At 43.6% G+C, this 24,492-nt stretch overlaps 1 protein-coding gene across 1 annotated transcript in view; it reads left to right on the forward strand.

Annotated features, from left to right (window-relative positions):
* NWD1 (NACHT and WD repeat domain containing 1) overlaps positions 1 to 24,492 on the forward strand; it is a 69,285-nt gene that overhangs the window by 40,841 nt on the left and 3,952 nt on the right. Inside the window, 7 exon segments of the mRNA XM_024767466.1 lie at positions 2,330 to 2,601; positions 10,926 to 11,017; positions 20,049 to 20,203; positions 21,895 to 22,009; positions 22,012 to 22,170; positions 23,785 to 24,114; positions 24,117 to 24,331. Of these exon segments, the coding sequence (XP_024623234.1) occupies positions 2,330 to 2,601; positions 10,926 to 11,017; positions 20,049 to 20,203; positions 21,895 to 22,009; positions 22,012 to 22,170; positions 23,785 to 24,114; positions 24,117 to 24,331 (1,338 nt within the window).

Consider the following 24,492-nt stretch of genomic DNA (forward strand, 5'->3'; position numbering starts at 1 on the left):
AAAATATTTTTAGCATTTCCCTTTTGATTTCTTCTTTGATCTATGGGCTATTTAGCAGTGTGATATTCATTTCCAAATATTTGAGAGGTTCCCAGATAGTGTTCTCTTATTTTTTTCCTAATATAATTCCATTTGCATTATGTGAATCCTTTCAAATTTATTGAAATGCTCTTTCTTGGTAAATGTTCCACATGCATCTGAAAACAATATGTTTTCTGCTGTGTTATTCCATCATGTCAATCATAACTCTATAATCTGATCATTTTATGAATAGAAACACACAACAGAATAATGGGTTAAAGCTTAGCAATTAAAGGCATGGGCCAAATCTGTATCTAAGTCCCAGTTGACTTCTTTGCAAGCTGAGTAATCTTGATTGTATCACCTCATCTCTCTGCCTCAATTCTTCCTCTACCTCATGAGATAATGAATGTAAAACACCCTTCATAGTGTTGGGCACATTGTAAGCAACAAACAATTAATAGCTATTAATTATTCTATTTTATTAGTAATTGATGGTTGTTAATGTAAGTAATATTGGTAGCTTACAAACTATGCTGTCCAAAGTGGAGAACCACCAGCTAGATGTGGTTATTGAGCATTTGAAATGTGGCTATTCCAAATTGAGATGTGCTGTAAGTATAAAACACACAGTGGATTTCAAAGACTCAGTATCATAAAGAAAAGTAAAATATTTCAATAATAATTTTATATTGATTACATGTTGAAATGATAACATTTGGATATACCGGGTTAAATAAAGTATATCATTGAAATTGATATCACTTGTTTCTTTTTACCTTTTTTAAGGTGGCTAATAAAAAATATAAAGTCATGTGTGGCTTGCATTATAGTTTTATTGGACAATGTAGGCTTAAATATTACAGAAGTGTGGGTTGATTTCAAGACTGATTATAGAAATCAGCTTTGTTATCAGCAAAAGTTTGGAAAATACAGTAAAGAAATAATATATAATAAATAATTACAAACATTACCATTATTAACATTTACATGATTTTGCTTTACGTGGTGCACGTGTGTGTATGCACGTGTGCATGTGTGTATGAAACAAAATGGGGATAAAACCATATACACAGTGTTTTAAAATAAATAAATTTATTTATTTTTGGCTGCATTGGGTCTTCATTGCTGTGCGAGGGCTTTCTCTAGCAGTGGAGAGTGGGGGCTATTCTTCGTTGCAGTGTGCAGGCTTCTCACTGCGGTGGTTTCTCTTACTGTGGAGCACAGGCTCTAGGTGCGGGCTCAGTAGTTGTGGCGTGTGTGCTCTAGAGCGCAGGCTCAGTAGTTGTGGCACATGGGCTTAGTTGCTCTGAGGCATGTGGGATCTTCCCAGACCAGGGATCGCACCCATGTCCCCTGCATTGGCAGGTGGATTCTTAAACACTGTGCCACCAGGGAAGTCCCTAAGCAGTTTTATAAAGCTATTTTTGCCCATAACCTTAAACATTCTTCAAAAACAGCATGATTAGTGATTTCATAAGATTCCGTTGCATGGCTCTGCTGTAGTTTATTTAGCTAATCCCTCATTACTGGACATGTAGGTTGTTTCAATTTCTTTGCACTTTCAAATAGCTGAGGTAACTTTCCTTGTACGTGTATCTTTGTGTGTATCTCTCCTTATTTCTTTAGTGTAAATCCCACAAATAAAATTAATGGGAAATGTTTACTATTTAAATGACTACTGCTGATAAAAAGGTACTTTTGGGGGTAAGGTTAAAAATGAAACCTCTTTAATTATTAATCAGCAGTTACTTGGAATGAACATATAGGCACATGGCATAGCTGACTGTTCTTCTATTTTTAAAACTTTTTATTTTAGAACAATTTTAGATTTACGGAAAAGCTATAAAGATAGTAGAGAGAGTTCCCGTATGGCCTTGTTCCAGCCTTCTCCAAAGTCAACATCTTATATAACCAGTGTACATTTGTCAAAACTAAGACATTAATATTGACAGTTACCATCAACTCAGTTCCAGAATTTATTTGGATTTTATCCATTTTTTCATGAATGTCCTTTTGCCATTCCAAGATCCAATCCAGGATTCGTCCCCCTTCCCCACTCCTTTTTTAAAAACTGACAGAGTGTCGACGTTAAAATGCATGAACTATAAAAAAAAATAGGTCTTAATATAGCCAATATTTTGTAATAACTGTAAAGGAAAGGAACTTTACAAAATTGTACAAAGATAAAAAAGATTTTTAATTGCAATGACAAAAAAAAAAAAGAAGAGGTCTTGCATTCGACTCTGGAAAACTTGCAGACTAGGTCTCCCTCTGACATGGCTCTTTCTTTTCATCATTCCTTTAGACCAATGCTTGGAATCTGGAAACTGAAGAGCTGATTTTCCATATCCTGGGGGATGCCTCTGACCCCTGGGTGTACACGGCAGTGCTGGCTTCCAGGGCCACGCTGTTGATGGTGTCGCAGGGTGACGTGGTCAGTCTGTGGAGTTCAGCCACAGGAACACTGCAAAGGAAGCAACATTTGTCCAGCATCAAAGAAGAAACAATTACCTGTGGGGTCTCAGTCCAGAAACAAAGAAAGATGGTGACCGGGTCCAGCAAGGGCTCCATCTCTTTGGTAAGCAACTTGACCGGATAGGATGCCAACATTAATTCAGCTCCAAAATGCTCAGATGGCCTAGAAGTTGGGAGAAACCATCTCACCTTTGATCTTTTAATAAATGACACTGGGCTTCTTCATTCTAGGGATCTGCAGTTCAGCGCAGTCCAGGAAACATCTCTTGGTGTCTCCTGGGGGCTGGCCAGTGTGGGGGATTGTTGGTGCTCAATCCTGCTGGAGATGATCTGGGAGGAAGTATAGAATGTGCATCAGAACTGTCCCTGCTGAGGGGTCAGGAGCTGGGGTTCTATCCACCAGCTCCATCAGTGGTTAGGTGAGGGCTGCTGCCAGGAACATTAACACAGAGGCCAAGTGTGTGGAAGGATAGGGTCAGAAAAAACAACCCAGTGCAGAGTTGCAGGTGTGTGGTGAGCAGCCTTCAGGAATAGAGGAGTACGCTGAGGAGATATGGATGGGGCACCAAGAGTGAGTTGTACAGAAGTCGTAGGTGGAGGAACAAGGGCAGCTTTCCAGGCATTGGAGGGGCTGTAGAAGTATAAGAGTCCAGCCACATCCTCAAGGAACTCAATCTAGGGAGGGAGCCAGGTTTGCCAATGACTTATAGTGACACAGAGTAACAGGGTCTGTTTTCAGTAGAGGTAGAAATAGTGTGTTCTTGGTTGGGGGAAGGAACAAATACTTCTGAAAGAGGCAGTCTGGGAAGGCTTCCCTCCGGGGCGGGGGGAGCCTCAGAAGAAGAAGGATTTCCAAGATGAATAAGGGAAGACGAGGAGAATAGGGGATATCATGGTGGGAAAGTAGGAACATGCCTGGTGTTGTAGGGAAAAGAGAGGTGGCGTGGAAATGGATCGCAGATGGTCTTGTATGTCCTGTTGAGGAAGTGAGAGTTTGAGGACGGGAGGAATATGGCCTCTAAAGAATCATCCCAAAGCTCCACATTTCTGGACCTCATACCTTGTAGCCTCCCTGAGCAATCAAGGCACCAAACACGATCGTGGAGGACATCCCCAGCCCTTTCATTAGGCCTCTCGGTTGCATCCCTTTACTCCTTCATTCACTGATTGTCCTCAGTAATATCCTTCAGCCTAGCAAGGAACTTGGACTTTAGGGTCAGACACACTTGAGTTTGAAAATCCTAGTCCTGAATGAAAATTGGTGCAGCCACTAACGGAGGTTCCTTAAAAAACTAAAACTAGAGCTGCCATATGATCCAGCAATCCCACTCCTGGGCATAATAAATCCAGAGAAAACTCTAATTCAAAAAACTACATGCACCTCAGGGTTCATTACAGCACTCTTTACAATAGCCAAGACATGGAAGCAACCTAAGTGTCCATCAACAGATGAATGATAAAGAAGATATGGCATATATATATATACAATGGAATACTACTCAGCCATAAAAAGAATGAAATAGGGCTTCCCTGGTGGCGCAGCGGTTGAGAGTCCGCCTGCCGATGCAGGGGACACGGGTTCGTGCCCTGGTCCGGGAAGATCCCACGTGCCGCGGAGCGGCTGGGCCCGTGAGCCATGGCCGCTGAGGCTGCGCGTCCGGAGCCTGTGCTCCGCAACGGGAGAGGCCACAACAGTGAGAGAGGCCCGCGTACCGCAAAAAAAAAAAAAAAAAAAAAATTGAAAAAATGCCATTTGCAGCAACATGGATGGACCTAGAGATTATCATACTAAGTGAAGTAAGCCAAGAAAGGGAAAGGTAAATACCATATGATAGCACTTATATGTGGAATCTAAAATATGATACAAATGAATTATTTACAAAACAGAAACAGACTCTCAGATGTAAAAAACAAACTTATAGTTAGCAAAGGGGAAAGGAGGTGGGGAGAGGGCTAAATTAGGAGTTTGGGATTAGCAGATACAAACTACTACATATAAAATATATAAACAACAAGGTCCTACTGTATAGCACAGGGAACTATATTCAGTATCCTGTAATAAACCATAATGGAAAAGTATATGAAAAATGGAAAAGAATATATATATAACAGTCACTTTGCTGTACACCAGAAACTAACATAACATTGTAAATCAACTATATTTCAATAAACAAAAAAACAAAAAAAAACAGAAAAGAAAATCCCACTCCTGCCTTTACCTAGTTGTATTCTTGGGCTACTCAACCCTTCTTTGAGCCTCAGTTTTCTCATCTGTAAAATGGGGAGAGGGAACATGGCACCTACATCCAGGGCCACAACAAGAGATGGACAGATGGGCACTTGTTCAGGCTTCCAACCAGCAGGGGTGGGGTGGGTATGCTAAGATAACACTGGAGTGAATTGGAAACATGGTGCTAGTTAACTCAGATTTCTCCCTATATAACTCACCTTTGGTGCCCCATCCCGATCCCCTCAGTTCTGAAGACTATTCTGTCAGTCCCAAGCCTACTGATGGCAGTGCCCTCAGTTAGGAATGCCTATGGTGCTTGTCTGGGCACACATCACTCATAGGGGGCTCTACACACATTTCTCCCACGGAGCCCCTATTTATGACTGGACTGGCTCTTGTGGCTCTTCTTATGATCACAGGATGCACTTCAGCAAGAAACCATCAGGGAACTTTGAGGAAGGTAAATAGCATGCCCAAGGGCCACACAGTGAAGTTGAGGGGAGAGAGAGAGTTGAGAGAGGGAGTGAGCAAACATGGACTTGGGGCTCTGCCTTTATTGGGGTCTGAGGGTGGGGTGTCTAGCATTTTGTGGATTCACTCTTTATTGGCAAATTTAAAACATATGGGGAGGAATTAGGACACAGGAAGGGGAAGGGCGTCACCCAAGTCGTCAGTTATCTAGGTTCTCCAGGGCTTTCTGAAAGAGGAACCTTCATGGGTGGACATCCTGGTTCCTTATCTAGTTGTTTTGCTAGTAGCTGCCAACATGTTTATTCAAGATGGATGTCCTTTGAAATGGCTGCCTCAGCAATCAGAAAGCTTGTTGTCAGGCACCTACATTGCAGCTGCACACCTGTGACTCTGCACCTGGTTGAGGTTTTTTTCTATCTCCTCTCCCCCCACACCAGCACACTTGGCTTCTGTGTTAATGCGCCTGGGAGCAGTCCTCAGCCAACCTGAAATAGAGGTGGTGCATAGAACCCCACCCAGCTCTTGGCCCCCCAGTGGGGGCATCTCTGATGCATGCTCTACACTCTCTCTCAGAGCATCCCCAGCAGGACTCAGCTGTTTGCCTGCATTGGTAACTGGCTTGATGAGCCACATTTATTGGCTGCCTTCCCTTCCCTGTCTCAATTCTCCACCCTCTACCAGTCAAAAGAAAGAAAGCCATAATTCAGCAATCATAATCAAACTGCCAAAAACCAAAGATAAAGAGAGAAATATTAAAAGCATCCAGAGGAAAAAAGACCCATTACATACCATGGTTGTCCATGATAAGATCTACAGATGATTTCTCATTGAAAACAATGGGGACAGAGACAATGGAAGGAATGGCATCTGTAATTTGAAAGAAAAAGCCAAAACCTGTCAACCTAGACTCCTATTTACAGGGAAATTATCCTTCAAAACTGAAAGCAAAATAAAAGACATTTTTAGGCAAATAAAGGCTGAGAGAACCTGTCTCCAACAAATCTGCACTATAAGAAATGCTGGGGGAAAAAAAAAAAAAGAAATGCTGGAAATAAGTTCTTCAGGCTGTGGGGATATAACACCAGATGAAAGTCCAATGAATAAAGGAAGAGCACCAGAAACGGTAACTAGAGGAGAAAGCTCAGCTCAAAGCTGTCTGTGTCCTAGGAAAATCAGAGCTTGAAAAAGTAGGTACTCAAAGACTCTAGAATTATTTGGTCTTGGGAAAAGCAGTCGTCTTGCACCAAAGTTCCTGTGTGGTACCCAGCCATCACTCCTCATCCAAGCTGGCTCTGAAATATTCAAGTCCAAGTGGAACTCAAGATGCTAGAGCCTCTAGACCTGCAAGCTATGAAAGAAGATCATGTATATGTCAGCCAAGAGCCTGGGGTTGAAATAACATGAAACCTACAAGGTAAAAATGTAAATAGGGCTTCCCTGGTGGCACAGTGGTTGAGAGTCCGCCTGCGGATGCAGGGGACGTGGGTTCGTGCCCCGGTCCGGGAAGATCCCACATACCGCGGAGCAGCTGGGCCCGTGAGCCATGGCCGCTGAGCCTGTGCGTCCAGAGCCTGTGCTCCGCAACGGGAGAGGCCACAACAGTGAGAGGCCCGCGTACCACAAAAAAAAAAAAAAAAATGTAAATAGACCCCATCCTGCTCTGAAATAAACACATGCATTTCTTCTGAGCACAACTTAATGTTGCATGTGCTGCCTGCATAGGGCAATTCCAACCTTGAGACCAGAGAGCCTACTACCACCTGCCTTTAGTGATTACAATTCAGTGAAACTTTGAAACTGACTAATGCATGGAATGATGATTTTGTCAGGAATGGGAGCTTTATTTTACTATCTAAATGTTAATGTTTTAAAAACACCTCCCCAAATTTATCTGGTTCAGCAAAGTGCATGTAATAGAGCTCTTATTTTGAACATAAAAAGTATGTATTTTTGTGAAAAGGAAATCCATTTCTTGGGCACTTTGCCTTCTTCATGGGGGTATAGATTGGTGAAACCCTTGGGAGAGAAATCTTGCAGAGTCTAAGATTAAAAAGTCACATCCCCATCTTAAATACTTGCCCATGTGCACACAAATGTAAACAGAGTGTGGCCTCATTTCATGTGAATTTGACTTAGGTAAATACGAAATAATATTATAAAAGTATTCAGTCTCATTTTATGTGCACATTTAGGAAATACGCACATAAATATGCACATAAATAGGGAAAATGCAAACACATTTAAAATTTATTTAGCATCTTATGATCTCGCAGCGAGGGGTGGGGGTAGGTGAATTGAAGACTGTGTTTACACTAGTGTGAGTGGCAGCAGCACTGTAGCTGGTGGACAGAAACACCTACCATCCTTCATCCATCGAAGGGGAAAATCCCTCTCAAATCTGTCATGTTTTGTATTATCTGAGATCTTCAGGTATATACCCCTCACTTAAAATGAGACCAGCCTTGGGCTTCCCTGGTGGCACAGTGGTTGAGAGTCCGCCTGCCGATACAGGGGACGCGGTCTCATGCCCCGGTCCGGGAAGATCCCACATGCCCCGGAGCGGCTGGGCCCGTGAGCCATGGCCGCTGAGCCTGTGCGTCCAGAGCCTGTGCTCCGCAACGGGAGAGGCCACAACAGTGAGAGGCCCGCGTACCGCAAAAAAAAAAAAAAAATGAGACCAGCCTTGAGGATAGTATCCCTCCGTGTAATAGCAAAACATTGACATGATCTGAAATGTCCATCTATGGGAAAATAGTTAAGTGAATTAAGGAAATGTTATACCATGGAAGATTACATAACTATAAAAAATTAGATAGTCTTGAGCAGTGGTCAGCTAACTCTGGCCCACTGCCTGTTTTTATTCAGTCCATGAGCTGAGAATGGTTTTTCTGATTTTAATGGTTGAAAAATGATTTTTAAAAGAAGAATATCTTGTGACATGTGAAAATTCCATAGAAGCCAAATTTAATGTCCATAAATGATGTTGTCTTGGTACATAACCACACCGTTTGTCTACAAACGGTCTGTGGCTGCATTTGTGCTCTCGTGGCAAAGTTGAGACCACATGGTCACAAAGTCTAAAGTGTTTACTATCTGGCCCATTACAGGAAAATTTGCCGACCCCTGGCCTAGAGATACTTTCGTGGAAATAATAAACTCTCACACAGTGCTCACTGTGTACTAAGGGCTATTGCAGGGACTTTTGTACCTATTATCTCATTTAACCCTCAAAACACAGCTAAGATGTAGCTGCTGCCATTATCTATATGTTACAGATGCGTTAAACTGAAGCACAGAGAGATGAAGTCATTTGCCTAAGGTCACACAGCTAGGAAGTGTCACAGACAGGATTTGAACTCAAACAGTCTGGCTCTAGGATCCATGCTCTTAAGCGCTATGCTACACCTGGGTGCCATTGACAGCTGGGGCCAGGTCCTTCTTTGCCATTGGGGGCCGTCCTATGCGTTGTAGGGTATTCAGCAGCATCCCTAGCCATTGCCCACTCGATGCAGAGCATCTGCCCTATCTTTACAACCAAAAATGTCTCTAAGGCGTTGCCCAGTGTTCTCAGCGGGGAGGGACAAAATCACCCCTTGCTCCAGTTGAGAACCGCTACCCCAGACACATTAAGTGAAAAAAGCAACTTGCAGAACAATATCTACGAGGGATGGTGGAGAAAGGAGGCTTGTGTAAATGTTTACCTACACAAACGGATTCTCAGCAAACATAGACAAAGATGCCTTCCAGGGAGAAAGCAGAATGGTGGGGAAGGTGAAAAGATGCTCGTGGGGAGCTCTGGCCATTTCTTTTTTTTTTTTAATTATACAGTATAATTTTTTTTAAGTTTTAAAAGAATCACGTTTTTGAAAAAATCAGCAATAACACTGTCGACGAAAATTCAATTAACCATCAAGTGAAGAAGAAAAAAGGGAATTTTATTCGAGCTAAACTGAGGATTATAACCCAGGAAGCAGATTCTCAGAAAGCTCTGAGAACTGTGCTGCCTGTTGGAAGTCGAAGGCACAGTCATATACATTTTTGAGACAAACGATCATACATCAAAATGACATGCTGGTATTTTACATAAAGTTCACCAAGGATATAGAGGCCCCATAAACAAGTACAAAACGAGCAGCGAGTCACCATGACCCCCTACAGAGCTGGGAAAGAACACTATTCTTTTTTTTTTTTTAACATCTTTATTGGGGTATAATTGCTTTACAATGGTGTGTTAGTTTCTGCTGTATAACAAAGCGAATCAGTTATACATATACGTATGTTCCCATATCTCTTCCCTCTTGCGTCTCCCTCCCTCCTACCCTCCCTAGCCCACCCCTCTAGGTGGTCACAATCCACCGAGCTGATTTCCCTGTGCTATGCAGCTGCTTCTCACTAGCTATCTATTTTACGTTTGGTAGTGTATATATGTCCATGCCACTCTCTCACTTTGTCACAGCTTACCCTTCCCCCTCCCCATATCCTCAAGTTCATTCTCTAGTAGGTCTGTGTCTTTATTCCTGTCTTGCCCCAGGTTCTTCATGACCTTATTTTTTTCCCTTAGATTCCATATATATGTGTTAGCATACGGTATTTGTTTTTCTCTTTCTGACATACTTCACTCTGTATGACAGACTCTAGGTCCATCCACCTCACTACCAATAACTCAATTTCGTTTCTTTTTATGGCTGAGTAATATTCCATCGATAAATTTTGGAGATTAATCCTTTGTCAGTTGCTTCATTTGCAAATATTTTCTCCCATTCTGAGGGTTGTCTTTTCACCTTGTTTATGGTTTCCTTTGCTGTGCAAAAGCTTTTAAGTTTCATTAGGTCCCATTTGTTTATTTTTGTTTTTATTTCCATTTCTCTAGGAGGTGGGTCAAAAAGGATCTTGCTGTGATTTATGTCATAGAGGAACACTATTCTTTTAAGAAGTTACATTGCTAGTGTCAGAAGAAAGGGGGAAAAAATTGATGTTTACTGTTGAGCAGGCACTCCCATCTTTGATGAGCTCTGGTTAACGTGTAATGCAAATCACACCGCACCTTAGGGGAGGAGAATACCCAAACTAACACAGAGAGAGAATTTTATGTTTAATTTTTTCTTGTCCTGCCTTAACATATAAATTAGTTTTGTAAACTATAAATTAAAATATAATTTTTATTTCATCAACAGCTATGTAGAAATTGACTTCCTCCAGCCCTTGCTTAAAACAAAAACAAAAGCAGAAAAAAAAAAAAGAAAGAAAGGAAAAAAAGAAACCCCAAACCTTCCTCTTAGATCTGAACAAAACCAGTTCATTTCTGCAACTCGGGAATGGGGAGAATGATGCTGCCCTCCCCTGGCTCCAACCTACCTTTCGACCTTATTTGAGATCTTCAGAGCTCCTCTGGGGGTAGAAAACTAGAGTGCTGGGATGTTCTCTGGGTCCCCGAGTTGGTTATGACAACAATGTCAACAGTAATAATAGTAGCTGCCACTTTGGGAGGACTGATTATGGGCCAGAGGGAACCATCCTATGCACTTCTTAACCACGATAGCTCTGTGAGGCAGTCCTGGTACCATCTCCCATTAAACAGATGAGGTAACTGAGGCAGCCAGGGGCTAAGGAATTTGCTTAGGATCACAGAGCTGGTGAGTGGCAGAGCCCTGCGTCAAATGCAAGCTCTTGACCCTGAACGCTTAACCCAGTGGAAATGCTTGATGGGCATCCTTGCTTCTGCACGGGTTTCCTCCGAAGGAGACAGCCTGCTGGAGAAGCTTCCAGAAGCCGTGGGGTTCCTGGTGGTCTCTGAAGATGAGTCCCTTCTCGCTGCAGGTAGCATTTAGCTCTCATTTGGAGTCCTGAGGCGGCAACTCCGGATTTGGTTGGAAGTGGAGAGGGGCTTGGGGAAAGGGGGAAGAGGCTCAGCAAACTTTTTCTGCTTTTTCTGCAAAGAGCCTCATAGTCCCTGTGCATCATTGCCTGTCTCTGTCACAATTATCCAACCCTGCCCTTGTAATTCGAAAGCCTCCATGGACGATATTTCAAGTGAGTATGGCTATGTGCCAATAAAACTTTCATGGATGCCGAAATTTGAATTTCATACCATTTTCATGTGTTATGAAATAGTAATCTTATTTTAGTTTTTTCAAGCATGTAAAAAACTTAAAAACTATTAGATCACATATAAAAATCGGGGACCAGCCAATTTTCACCCATGGGTTGTAGTTTGCCAACACATGTTCTGGATAAATCTCTGAACCTTTCTGGGCTTCCGGTCCATTATCTTGGAAATGGGAGTGGTTATTCCTGCCAGAGAATCACAGGGAGAGAGGGAGGTAGGGTGAGAGGTTAGGGTACCCTCAGCCCACACTACCCCAGCCACAAGAAAGACTGGTTGGTGCTATGTCAAGATAAGAAACAGGGGCTATAGGAACATGTGACAGGATTCCCTTTCCTTAGTCTGAAGCAATCAGGGAAGGCTACCTGGTAGAGGTGACCAACAGGTGCTCCACATCCCGATTTTTTTTTAAAGAAAAAAATTTTAGAGCAGTTTTAGGTTCACAGCCAAACAGAAGATACAGAGAGTTCCATATACCCGTGTGTGGGGCTGTGCTCCCACTCACACACAGCCTCCCCCATTTTCAATATGGCCCACCAGAGTGGTGAATTTGTTACAACTGATGAACCTACACTGACACAGCATCCTCACTCAAACTCCATAGCTAACATTATGGTTCACTCTTAGTGTTGCATATTCTGTGGGTCTGGACAAATGTATAATGATGTATATCCATCGTTATAGTATCATACAGATTACTTTCACTGCCCTTAAATCAGTCTGATTTTTACAAAGCCATTTCCAGGGGCCAAAGACACTTCAGACCAGCACTGTCCAGTAATGCAGACTACGAATGTGAGCCACATTTATACTGTGAATTTTCTCCTGACCTTAGTTAAAAAGGTAAAAAGAAACAGGTGACATTTGTGTTAATGATGTATCTTATTTAATACAATAGACCCCAAAAACCAACATGAAATCAGTATGATTTTAATGGTATATTTCACATTACTTTTAAAATTCTTGTGTGAAGTTTTTGATATCTAGCATGTATTTTATACTTATGGCTCATCTCTTGAGACCAGCCTCATTAATAGCCACGTGTGACTTGTGCCAACCGTATCAGAGAGTGCAGAGGTCCAGTAGATAAATGCTTATCCTCTAAGATTGACTGACGGCAGGTTGAATGATGTATACCCTCCATCCTGTTTCCAAAAGAATTTCAAGTGACTTAAGTGTGTATAAAATAAGCATGGGAAACAGGAACAGAAGACAAAAGAAAATGAGCATGGTGGCACAAAATAGAATCAAGACTGAGACCAAAGGCATTGAGGACCTCAGTGACCTAGAAACCTGCTACAGTTGAGTTTCAAGTGCGGCTCTTTCCAGCATCCAGTGAGAAGAAGGAGCCTCAGCAGTTTTTCCATCCACAGTTTTGGGAACCAACCTTTGCTTGCAAGATGTACCTCAATCTTAAGTCAGCTAAGATCAGGCAAGGATTTCATTGATAAATAGAATCAGGGGTCCCCAAGATCATCTTCAGGTCTGATGATTTTTTAGGGCTCACAGAACTCAGAAGAGCTGTTACATTCACAGTTACAGTTTATTGCAGCAAAAGGGTACAGATTAAAATCAGCAAAAGGAAGAGGCACACGGGGCAGAGTCCAGGAGAGACCAAGCACGAGCTTGTCCTCCTCCAGTGGAGTCTTGCAAGCAGTGCTTACTTACCCAGCAATGATGTATGACACCATCCATGGCATACTGCCAACCGGGAAATCTCACCCCAGCCTTGGCGTCCAGGCTTTTTACTGGTAGATGGTCATGTAGACAAGGCTGATCCTTGCACAGCTAACTTTAATCACCAGCCCCACCCCTGAGGTCAAGCTGATACTGCATGTCCCAAAGCTCCCACCATACGTCACGCTCTGAGCATAGACCACGCAGTGTGGCCCAAGGCCTCAGGGTAACAAAGATACTCCTTTTAGGCAGGACATTCCAAGGGCTCAGAGGTCACCTTCCAGGAGCCAGACTAGGACCAAACCTTTCATGTGCAGGGTGTGGACGACGCAGGCCTGCTGAGCTCATCCTTTACTGCATAAGAGTATAATGCAAATATCCTTGGAGAGCAGATATTTTGGTGCATTTCTTCAGTTTCCCACACACATGTTTCATCCATAACATCCTTCCATGTGAGGCTATCATTCAAGCACAATTCAATAAAAGTAGTTCCACAGGGAGCATGGAGAGACATAAGGCATACTCAGCCCCCAACCCTCAGTGACCTGACTTGATCCAGGGATTGTCTTGAGGCTAAACTGAGATGTCACATGTGAGGTGCACAGCAGAGAGCCTCATACCATAACTCCTCAGTGAGAGAGTTAACCTTGTAATAACAGTAGTTAATACTTGGGTATTTACAGTGTGTTGGAACCCATCCTAAACAGTTAACATGTGTTAATTCCTTTATACCCCAATAGCCCTGGGAGGTAGGCACTTTTATTATTCTCATTTATAGATGAGGAAACTGAGGCACAGAGAAGTTAGGTAACTTGCTTGAGGTCACACAGCTGTAAGTGGAGGGGCTGGGATTTGAATTCATAGTCAGGCTTGACTCTGCAGCCTCAAATAAGATGCTGAATGTTTGTTTATTTACCGACAATGTTTTATTTCTGAACCTCTGGAAGAATTGATGGCTTGCCTATCTTGTCAGCAATAACTCCTGGGAAAGCACAGGGTATCCACTTGAATGAGATCATGCTAACACAGCACCCACACCGAGACCTGAGCTGTCGGTGCCAATGGAAATGCGTGACTTAGCAGGCCATCTGTGGTGTTCCAAACACAGAGATCTTTTTATAAAGTAAGGGGGCGGCTTCCTTCCCACTCAAAAAAAACAATAAACACACAAACAGCTGAGTTTCTCTGCCAGCTGCTGCGGTGTGTCCCATGGTGCATTTACTGGCTGAGCAGAAGCAGGGCCTGCACTCTCTCCTGTATGGGGCCTGGAAGGCCGTGCATCATCTGGCCTTCACCCACCTCCCTGTGCTGCTAGGGGTCCTCTCAACAAAACGTTCACTCACACAGTATTTGGAACACAAGAGGACAAGTCCCCTTGGGTAGGGTTGCCAGATAAAATACAGAACACTCAGTTAAATTTCAGGTAAACAACAAATCAAGTTTTTAGTATAAGTATATCCCACATAACATTGTGGGATATACTCATGAAAATTTCACTGTTCCTCTGAAATTCCAATTTAACTGGGTGTCCTGTTGTTGTTGCAGTTGTTGTTTTGCTAAATCTGGCACCCCTTCCTCTCACTCTGCTACAGCTGCACTGGCCTCCATGCTGGTCTTCAAACACACCAGGCCTTTCCTACCTCCTGGCTGTCCCATGCTAGTCCCATTATTCCAGTGCCTGCCACTTCCTCATCTCTCTAACCTCAAAATAAATGTACTGTCACAAATTACCATACAAACCTGGTGGCTTAAAACAACAAGAATTTCTTCACTCACTGTTCTAGGGGCCAGAAGCCCGAAAGCAAGGCATTGGCAGGACTGGCTCCCTCCAGAGTCTTCAGAGAAGTACTTTTTTTTTTTTTTTTAACGTCTTTATTGGAGTATAATTGCTTTACAATGTTGTGTTAGTTTCTGCTTTATAACAAAGTGAATCAGGGCTTCCCTGGTGGCGCAGTGGTTGACAGTCCGCCTGCCGATGCAGGGGACACGGGTTCGTGCCCCAGTCCGAGAGGATCCCACATGCCGCGGAGCGGCTGGGCCCGTGAGCCATGGCCGCTGAGCCTGCGCGTCCGGAGCCTGTGCTCCGCAACGGGAGAGGCCACAACAGTGAGAGGCCCGCGTACCGCAAAAAAACCCAAAAAAACAAAAAAGCGTGAATCAGCTATACATATACATATATCTCCATATCTCCTTCCTCTTGAGTCTCCCTCTCACCCCCCCATCCCACTCCTCTAGGTGGTCACAGAGCACTGAGCTGATCTCCCTGTGCTATGTGGCTGCTTCCCACTAGCTATCTATTTTACATGTGGTAGTGTATATATGTCCATGTCACTCTCTTACTTCATCCCAGCTTAACTTTCCCCCTCCCTGTGTCCTCAAGCCCATTCTCTACATCTGCGTCTTTATTCCTGTCCTGCCTCTAGGTTCTTCAGAACCATTTTTTTTTAGATTCCATATATATGTGTTAGCATACAGTATTTATTTTTCTCTTTCTGACTTACTTCACTCTGTATGACAGACTCTAGGTCTATCCACCTCATTACAAATAGCTCAATTTCGTTTCTTTTTATGGCTGAGTAATATTCCATTGTATATATGTGCCACATCTTCTTTATCCATTCATCTGTTGATGGACACTTAGGTTGCTTCCATGTCCTGGCTATTGTAAATAGAGCTGCAATGAACATTTTGGTACATGACTCTTTTTGAATTATGGTTTTCTCAGGGTATATGCCCAGTAGTGGGATTGCTGGGTCATATGGTAGTTCTATTTGTAGTTTTTTAAGGAACCTCCATACTGTTCTCCATAGTGGCTGTATCAATTTACATTCCCACCAACAGTGCAAGAGGGTTCCCTTTTCTCCACACCCTCTCCAGCATTTATTGTTTGTAGATTTTTTGATGATGGCCATTCTGACTGGTGTGAGGTGATATCTCATTGTAGTTTTGATTTGCATTTCTCTAATGATTACTGATGTTGAGCATCCTTTCATGTGTTTGTTAGCGATCTGTATATCTTCTTCGGAGAAATGTCTATTGAGGTCTTCAGCCCGTTTTTGGATTGGGTTGTTTGTTCTTTTGATACTGAGCTGCACGAGCTGCTTGTATATTTTAGAGATTAATCCTTTGCCAGTTGCTACATTTGCAAATATTTTCTCCCATTCTGAGGGTTGTCTTTTCATCTTGTTTATGGTTTCCTTTGCTGTGCAAAAGCTTTTAAGTTTCATTAGGTCCCATTTGTTTATTTTTGTTTTTATTTCCATTTCTCTAGGAGGTGGGTCAAAAAGGATCTTGCTGTGATTTATGTCATAGAGCATTCTGCCTAAGTCTTCCTCTAAGAGTTTTACAGTGTCTGGCGTTACATTTAGGTCTTTAATCCATTTTGAGTTTATTTTTGTGTATGGTGTTAGGGAGTGTTCTAATTTCATTCTTTTACATGTAGCTGTCCAGTTTTCCCAGCACCACTTACTGAAGAGGCTGTCTTTTCTTCATTGTATATTCTTGCCTCCTTTATCAAAAATAAGGTGACCATATGTGCATGGGTTTATCTCTGAGCTAAATTGTTATATCTTCTTCTTGGATCGATCCCTTGATCATTATGTAGTGTCCTTCTTTGTCTCTTGTAATAGTATTTATTTTAAAGTCTATTTTGTCTGATATGAGAATTGCTACTCCAGCTTTCTTTTGATTTCCATTTGCATGGGATATCTTTTCCATCCCCACACTTTCAGTCTGTATGTGTCCCTAGGTCTGAGGAGGGTCTCTCGTAGACAGCATATATACAGGTCTTGTTGTTGTATTCATTCATCCAGTCTGTGTCTTTTGGTAGGAGCATTTAATCCATTTACATTTAAGGTAATTATCGATATGTATGTTCCTATTACCATTTTCTTAATTGTTTGGGGTTTGTTATTGGAGGTCTTTTCCTTCTCTTGTGTTTCCTGCCTAGAGAAGTTCCTTTAGCATTTGTTGTAAAGCTGTTTTTGTGGTGCTGAATTCTCTTAGCTTTTGCTTGTCTGTAAATGTTTTAATCTCTCCTTTGAATCTGAATGAGATCCTTACTGGGTAGAGTAATTTTGGTTGTAGGTTTTTCGCTTTCATCACTTTAATTATGTCCTGGCATTCCCTCTTGGCTTGCAGAGTTTCTGCTGAAAGATCAGCTGCTGACTTTATGGTGATTGCCTTGTATGTTATTTATTGTTTTTCCCTTGCTGCTTTTAATATTTTTTCATTGTATTCAATTTTTGATAGTTTTATTAATATGTGTCTTGGCGTGTTTCTCCTTGGATTTATCCTGTATGGGACTCTCTGTGCTTCCTGGACTTGATTGACTATTTCCTTTCCCATATTAGGGAAATTTTCAACTATAATGTCTTCAAATATTTTCTCAGTCCCTTTCTTTTTCTCTTCTTCTTCTGGGACCCTTATAATTCGAATGTTGGTGCGTTTAATGTTGTCCCAGAGGTCTCTGAGACTGTCCTCAATTCTTTTAATTCTTTATTCTGCTCTGCAGTAGTTATTTCCACTATTTTTTCTTCCAGCTCACTTATCCGTTCTTCTGCCTCAGTTATTCTGCTACTGATTCCTTCTAGAGAATTTTAAATTTCATTTATTGTGTTGTTCATCATTGTTTGTTTGCTCTTTAGTTCTTCTAGGTCCTTGTTAAACGTTTCTTGTATTTTCTCCATTCTAGTTCCAAGATTTGGGATTATCTTTACTGTCATTACTCTGAATTCTTTTTCAGGTACACGGCCTGTTTCCTCTTCATGTGTTTGGTCTGGTGGGTATTTACCTTGCTCCTTCATCTTCTGTGTGTTTCTCTGACTTCTCATTTTGCTTTACTTACTGTGTTTGGATCTCCTTTTCGCAGGCTACAAGTTTGTAGTTCCTGTTGTTTTTGGTGTCTGCCCCCAGCGGTTAAGGTTGGTTCAGTGGGTTGTGTAGGCTTCCTGGTGGAGGGGACTGGTGCCTGTGTTCTGGTGGATGAGGCTGGATCTTGTCTTTCTGGTGGGTGGGACCGCGTCCGGTGGTGTGTTTTGCAGTGTCTGTGACCTTATGATGATTTTAGGCAGCCTCTCTGCTAACGTGTGGGGTTGTGTTCCTGTCTTGCTAGTTGTTTGGCATAAGGTGTCCAGCACTGTAGCTTGCTGGTTGTTGAGTGGAGCTGGGTCTTAGCATTGAGATGGAGATCTCTGAGAGAGCTTTCACCGTTTGATATTACGTGGAGCTGGGAGGTCTCTGGTGGACCAATGTCCTGAACTCGGCTCTCCCACCTCAGTGGCACAGGCCTGACACCCAGCCGGAGCAGCAAGACCCTGTCAGTCACATGGCTTTTGGGAAGTCTGAGGTCTTCTGCCAGCATTCAGTAGCTGTTCTGTAGGAGTTGTTCCCCTTGTAGATGTATTTCTGATGTATTTGTGGGGAGGAAGGTGATCTCCACGTCTTACTCCTCTGCCATCTTGAAGGTCCCTCTCTGCTTCACTTTGACAGTTTTGCGCACTACTGGTGGGTAATAAGATTGCTTATGCAAAAACCTTGGGATTCTTACAGAGTTGCCAAGAAGGTTAAACTAGATAATGCACCTAGTATAAGCCCAGCATGAAGAGGCACTCGATAACACCCAGCTTCATCCTCATTGGCTGCTTTCAGTTGGCAAGATAGGAAGACATAGGGCTGCTTGAAGATTAGATGAGCCAAGTAGCTGCCCAACATCACACATCCTGTAAGTAATGTCCAGCTGTGATATCAAGCCAGCCATGTGGCTCCAGCATCCATCAGCATTTCTGAACCACTCTGTTGTGCTGCCACTTTTTCTTTTCTTTGTGCTTGGTCTAGTTTTACTTGCTCAGAGGGTGCCGCATGCAGAGTCCTTGCACCCAACACTTAAGACTGGAGTTCCTAGTGTGAAACATCAGCACCAACACCTGGATTCAAGATGGTGGTGGCGGGTCATGTGCCAGAAGTACCTTTTTCTTTTCTTTCCTGCCTCTTCCAGCTTCTGCCAGGATTCTTTGGCTTGTGGCCACGTCCTCCAGTCTCTGCCTCCGTCTTCACTTTGCCTTCTCCACTCTATGTGTTTCTATGTCCTTTTTTCTCATGGCATCCAGTCCCTGACTTCATTGCCCTTTTCACAAACTGTAATCATTTTATTTTCCTTCCTTCCTCCTGCCCTCCCACGCTTCCTTCCATCTTCAAAACATATTACTCTGTGTCCAGCTTTGTGGTGGGTTCTGGGAGACCAGAAGCCACCCAAACAGGCAGAACCTGCCCTCTGGAAACTCATAGTCTTGTGATAATAAATAAATTTACTGGGCTTCCCTGGTGGCACAGTGATTAAGAATCCACCTGCCAATGCAGGGGACACGGGTTTGATCCCTTGTCCAGTAAGATCCTACATGACGTGGAGCAACTAAGCCCATGTGCCACAACTACTGACCCTGTTCTCTAGAGCCCGTGAGCCACAACTACTTGAGCCCGTGTGCCGTAACTACTGAAGCCCACGTGCCTAGAGCCCATGCTCCACAGCAAGAGAAGCCACCGCAATGAGAAGCCTGCACGCACACTGCAATGAATAGTAGCCCTCGCTCACTAAAACTATAGAAGGCCCTTGTGCAGCAACGAAGACCCAATGGAGCCAAAAATAAATAAAGCAAATTTTAAAAAATAACTTCACTGTTTTCTGAGAGATTATTTTTTTTTTTTTTTTTTACGGGCCTCTCACTGTTGAGTCCTCTCCCGTTGCGGAGCACAGGCTCTGGACGCGCAGGCTCTGCGGCATGTGGGATCTTCCCGGACCGGGGCACGAACCCGTGTCTCCTGCATCGGCAGGCGGACTCTCAACCACTGCGCCACCAGGGAAGCCCTCTGAGAGATTATTGATCACTGTTGTGCCCCCATCCTCCCAACTGTAGGCTCTGTGAGGATGGGGGCCTTGCCTATCTTTTTCACCCCTGTATTCTTTCCACCTGCACGTAGTAGGTGCTCCAGAACAATCTTTGTTGATTGAATTGAATTACTCTCAAGCTCCTCAAGGAGTGAAACATGTAATCCCTGTCTTTGCCGTTTTAGGTTTTGAAAGATCCATCCAGATATTCTCGGCAGACTCACAGGGGTTTCATCGATTCATGGTCACCGACCTTGAACATGAAGACATGGTGGAGATGGCCATTTCTGGTCCTGAAAACAATCTGATTGTCACTGGGTCCCAGGATGCACTCATTCAGGTAAGGGGGAGATGCATGTCCCATCATCCTCACCTCCACCTCCGGAATAGAAAGTATGATTCTTTAGGGATCTTTTGGCTTCAAAATACAGAAACCTGTAAAAACGAGTGTGGGCAAAACAGAGCAGGTCATTGGGCCAGATATGGGGGTGTCTCCTGGGACCCAGAGACCGACCTGAGGGGAATTACCAAAATATTCAATGAAGGTTATAGCATTCCCACTACACTTGAAATACTGGGAAGATTTTGGCCTTCAGAGTGGAGCAGGGATATGTAGAGGGGAGGAAAATTCCTGTTAAGCTCAAAGTTCTCCAAGCTAGGGAGAAAAGCATGTGATAATTTTCCAACATTCTGGTCTTAGGACCTCTTTAGATTTTTAAAAATTATTGAGAATCCTCAAGGAGCTTTCATTTATGTGGGTTATATCAATATGATTCATATATTTTTTAACAAATTATCTATTTTGGAATGGTTTTAGGATTTACAGAAGAGTTGCAAACAGAGCACAGAGGGCATATATATAGATAGATAGATATAGATATAGATATATAGAATAGATATAGATATAGATATCTACTCTTTATCCAGCTGCCCCCAATGTTAACATCTCATATCACATTGATCCCATTACCAAAACCAAGAAATTCACGTTGGGACAGTATTATTAACTCATCTACAGGCTTTGATTCTATTTCACTAGTTTTCCCCCAAATGCCATTTTCCAAATCCTGTCTTGCATTTAGTATCTATTGATAATTGCCATATTACAATTTTTATTTTACTTTTTTATTTTTATAAATTTATTTATTTATTTATTTTTGGCTCCATTGGTTCTTCGTTGCTGTGCGCAGGCTTTCTCTAGTTGCGGTGAGCGGGGGTTACTCTTCATTGCAGTGCGTGGGCTTCTCATTGTGGTGGCTTCTCTTGCTGCAGAACATGGGCTCTAGGCATGCGGGCTTCAATAGTTGCATTACACAGGCTCAGTAGTTGTGGCACATGGACTTAGTTGCTCCCGGTATGTGGGATCTTTCTGGACCAAGGATCAAACCTGTGTCCCCTGAATTGGCAGGCAGATTCTTAACCACTGCGCCACCAGGGAAGTCCCATATTACAATTTTTAAATGACAAAATCTAAAAATACTTCTGCATTAATTCATTAACATAACATGTCAACATAATAAATACTCTTATGAAAAAACGTATGTTTTCTGAAAACAACAAAAAAGTCGTGAGAAGGGTGTCATCGTTTCAACATTTTGGCATGCCTCTTTCTTGTCTGGCTTACTAGAAGAAGTGTCATATTTGATTCTGCATTCTCCTATCTGTTGTGATAAACATGTCCCATAGCTTCTGGAAGACTCCACTGCTTGCTTATGAGAGTAAGAGGGTGGAAGAAGGCAAGTGACTTCTTAAATTATTGTGAAAATAATTCTGCTTTTGCAGAACTCCCTGAAAACCCTCTTTTGCAGAACCACCCAGCGGGGTACCTTCCAGGGTTTCCCTGGAACACACTTTGAGAACTGCTATGGTAGCTGATTAGTGAGATGTAAGGAAGTTTGACGGGGTGAGGAGATGTGAAGGCCCTCGAGCTAGAGCCTAAACGTTTACTTTAGGTGGACAGATGAACTTAAGCCTGTTTCTGAGCTACGGCAGCATAAGAAGTCAGCTCTGCCCCTCTGCTTCCATCCTCAGGTGTGGAGTCTATCAGAGCAGTGGAGTCTGCTAGACGTCTTGGAAGGCGTTGGGGCCCCCGTGAGCCTGCTGACTCGGGGTGGGCCGTTGGTGGCATCTGCTTCCCGTTGGTCCTCATCTTTAAAGTCTGGGATCTCACCCATGCTCAGAAGCCAAGGACGTCTACCTCATTTCTAGACCGCACTGGCCTCACTGCAGTGTCACACATTGGAAGCTATGTTTACTTCCCTAAAATTGGGGACAAAACCAAAGTCACCATTTGAGACCTGGCAGAAGGTTTGTAAGATATAAACACAGTCATTTGTGTGGGTAAGAACTGAAGCCCCTGTCTAGGTCTGTTTGGGCTCTTATAACAAAACACCATCAATGGAGAGGGGGGCAGATTAAACAGCAGACACTTATTTCTCATGGTTCTAGAGGCTGGAAAGTCTGAGATCAAGGCACTGGCAGATTGGTGTCTGTTGAGAGCCCACTTCCTGGTTCGCAGACGGACACATTCTCATTGCATCCTCACGTGACAGAGAGCAGAGAAAGAAGCAAGCTCTCATGTCTCCTCTGATAAGAGCACCAATCCCATTCACGGGGGCTCCACCCTCATGATCTAATCACCTTTCAAAGGCCCCACCTCCTAATACCATCACATTCTGGGTTAGGACTTCAACATGAATTTTGGGATGGGACACAAACATTCAGTCCACGACACCCCACTCCAGTTAGGTTAAAAGTGGCTAATAGAAAACAGGACCTGATTTTATAAATTTCCAGCATATAGTAATCGATTATCTGGTGGTCAATTCCTGTTTCAGTTGAGGCTTCCCTGGAGGTAGGGCTCCTGATGGGGATATTTGCACAAGTAGTGTATAGAGGGGAGCTCCCAGGAGGGAGAAAGGAAGCTGGGCAGGGGCAGGACTGAGCATGGAGGTGGGCTCAGCCTGACCCCATGAGGAGCCCTGGACTGTGAACTGTACTTCAGAGTTGTCCCATCTTGAAGCAAGGGGACCAGCCTTTTCACTCCCATATCAGGCTGTCCTTGGCCTGGTGCAATCCTGGGTGGTGGGCATAGCCCCCAGGCATTTCCAAACGAGGTGCTTCCTTCAATCAATGGCTCTAGGAGGCCTCGGATCTGGGTGAACTGACCAGTAAAGGGGGTCTGGGCGTGTCACCAATAGTATCTGCTCAATCCCCACTGGGTGGGTGGAGGTGTAGAAATTCCTCATTAATGATAAAATAATACGAGAAAAGAAATTTGCTCTCAGGTTCATGTCTGGATTTGACAGACATTTGTTTAGCACTAGCCTCGCGGCTGAGCTCTGGGAGTTAGCAGTGAACAAGACAGATGAGGTTACAAATTTTGAGGTGCTTGCCTGCTAGTTATGGGGCAGAGCAAGATGCAAAGAAATAGAGCAGGGTGGAGGGCGATGAGACAGGAGTCAGCAAACTACAGACCAAGGGCCAAATCTAGACACACCCATTTGTTTACATAGTGTTTTGGGCTGCTTTGGGGGCTACACCAGCAAGGTTAAGTGGTTACAGCAGAGAGTATACAGCCTACAAGGTAAAAATATTACTCTCCTGTCCCTTACAGAAGTTGGTAAAAGGAAACATTTGGGATGAGAGGTCACGTGAGGCCATGAACACCAGGGAAAGGCATGTACATTTGTCCTGTTCTGAGGGGAGTGAGAAGTCTTCGGAGGGTGTTAGGCAAGGCAGTGAGATGCTGCAATTTTCATTTTTTAAAGCTTGGATGATTGGCAGGCAAGAGTGGAAGCAGGGAAACTGGCAGTAGCCAAGTTGAAGAGGATGGGTAATGTAAGCATTTTTTAAAATCCTTAAAATTTGGAACCAGCACCCCTGTGATCTGGTCTTGATCCAGTCTTCTTCCCATGGCAGGCGGGAAGCAAGATGACCTGGACACCTCTAATGAGGTCAGGTGTCTGGAGGTCGCTGAGCAGGCCAATCTCCTTTTCACCGGCCTCGTTTTGGGGATCGTCCTGGTGTTCCCACTGAATTCCAGACAGGATGTGATGTGCATCCCTCCTCCAGAAGCCCAGAAAGCCGTCAACTGCATGGCCCTTAGTAAGGACGAGGGACACCTGGCCATCGCCTATGACAACATTGTCCTGGTGCTGGACACCAGCCCCGGGGACCCTTGACCAGTCATCGACAGGCCAACCTACAGCTTCTATAGCCAGCTGCCTGACACCATAGCAAGCGTCGCTGTTCTGACTACCGCGTGATCTATGGCATGACCAAAAGAGACCTCTTCCTTTATGAATGTGAGAATTCCAAGGTGTTCCTTCTGGAGGCCCACGGGAGCCAAGTCACCTGTGTGAAGGTCAGCCACAAAGAGCAGCTGGCAGTCAGTGGGTCCGAGGAAGCCCTGCTGTGTCTCTGGGACCTTCAGGCATGCAAGTGGAAATTTGAGATGAGCTACACGGTGAGTAGCCCATCCCCACCACGTACACGCTAGGTTCTGGCATTAGAAAACTGATGACACATTTATTAAGTGCATGCCAGGTGCCACCAACCAGGGTCGGGGCTATGGTGAGTCAAGTGAGAAGTCCTCGCCTCTAGAACATGGTTTAAGGGGGTGCCAAA

This window comes from Neophocaena asiaeorientalis, unplaced genomic scaffold (assembly GCF_003031525.2).
Source record: "Neophocaena asiaeorientalis asiaeorientalis breed wild unplaced genomic scaffold, Neophocaena_asiaeorientalis_V1.1 scaffold87, whole genome shotgun sequence".
NCBI lineage: Eukaryota > Metazoa > Chordata > Mammalia > Artiodactyla > Phocoenidae > Neophocaena > Neophocaena asiaeorientalis.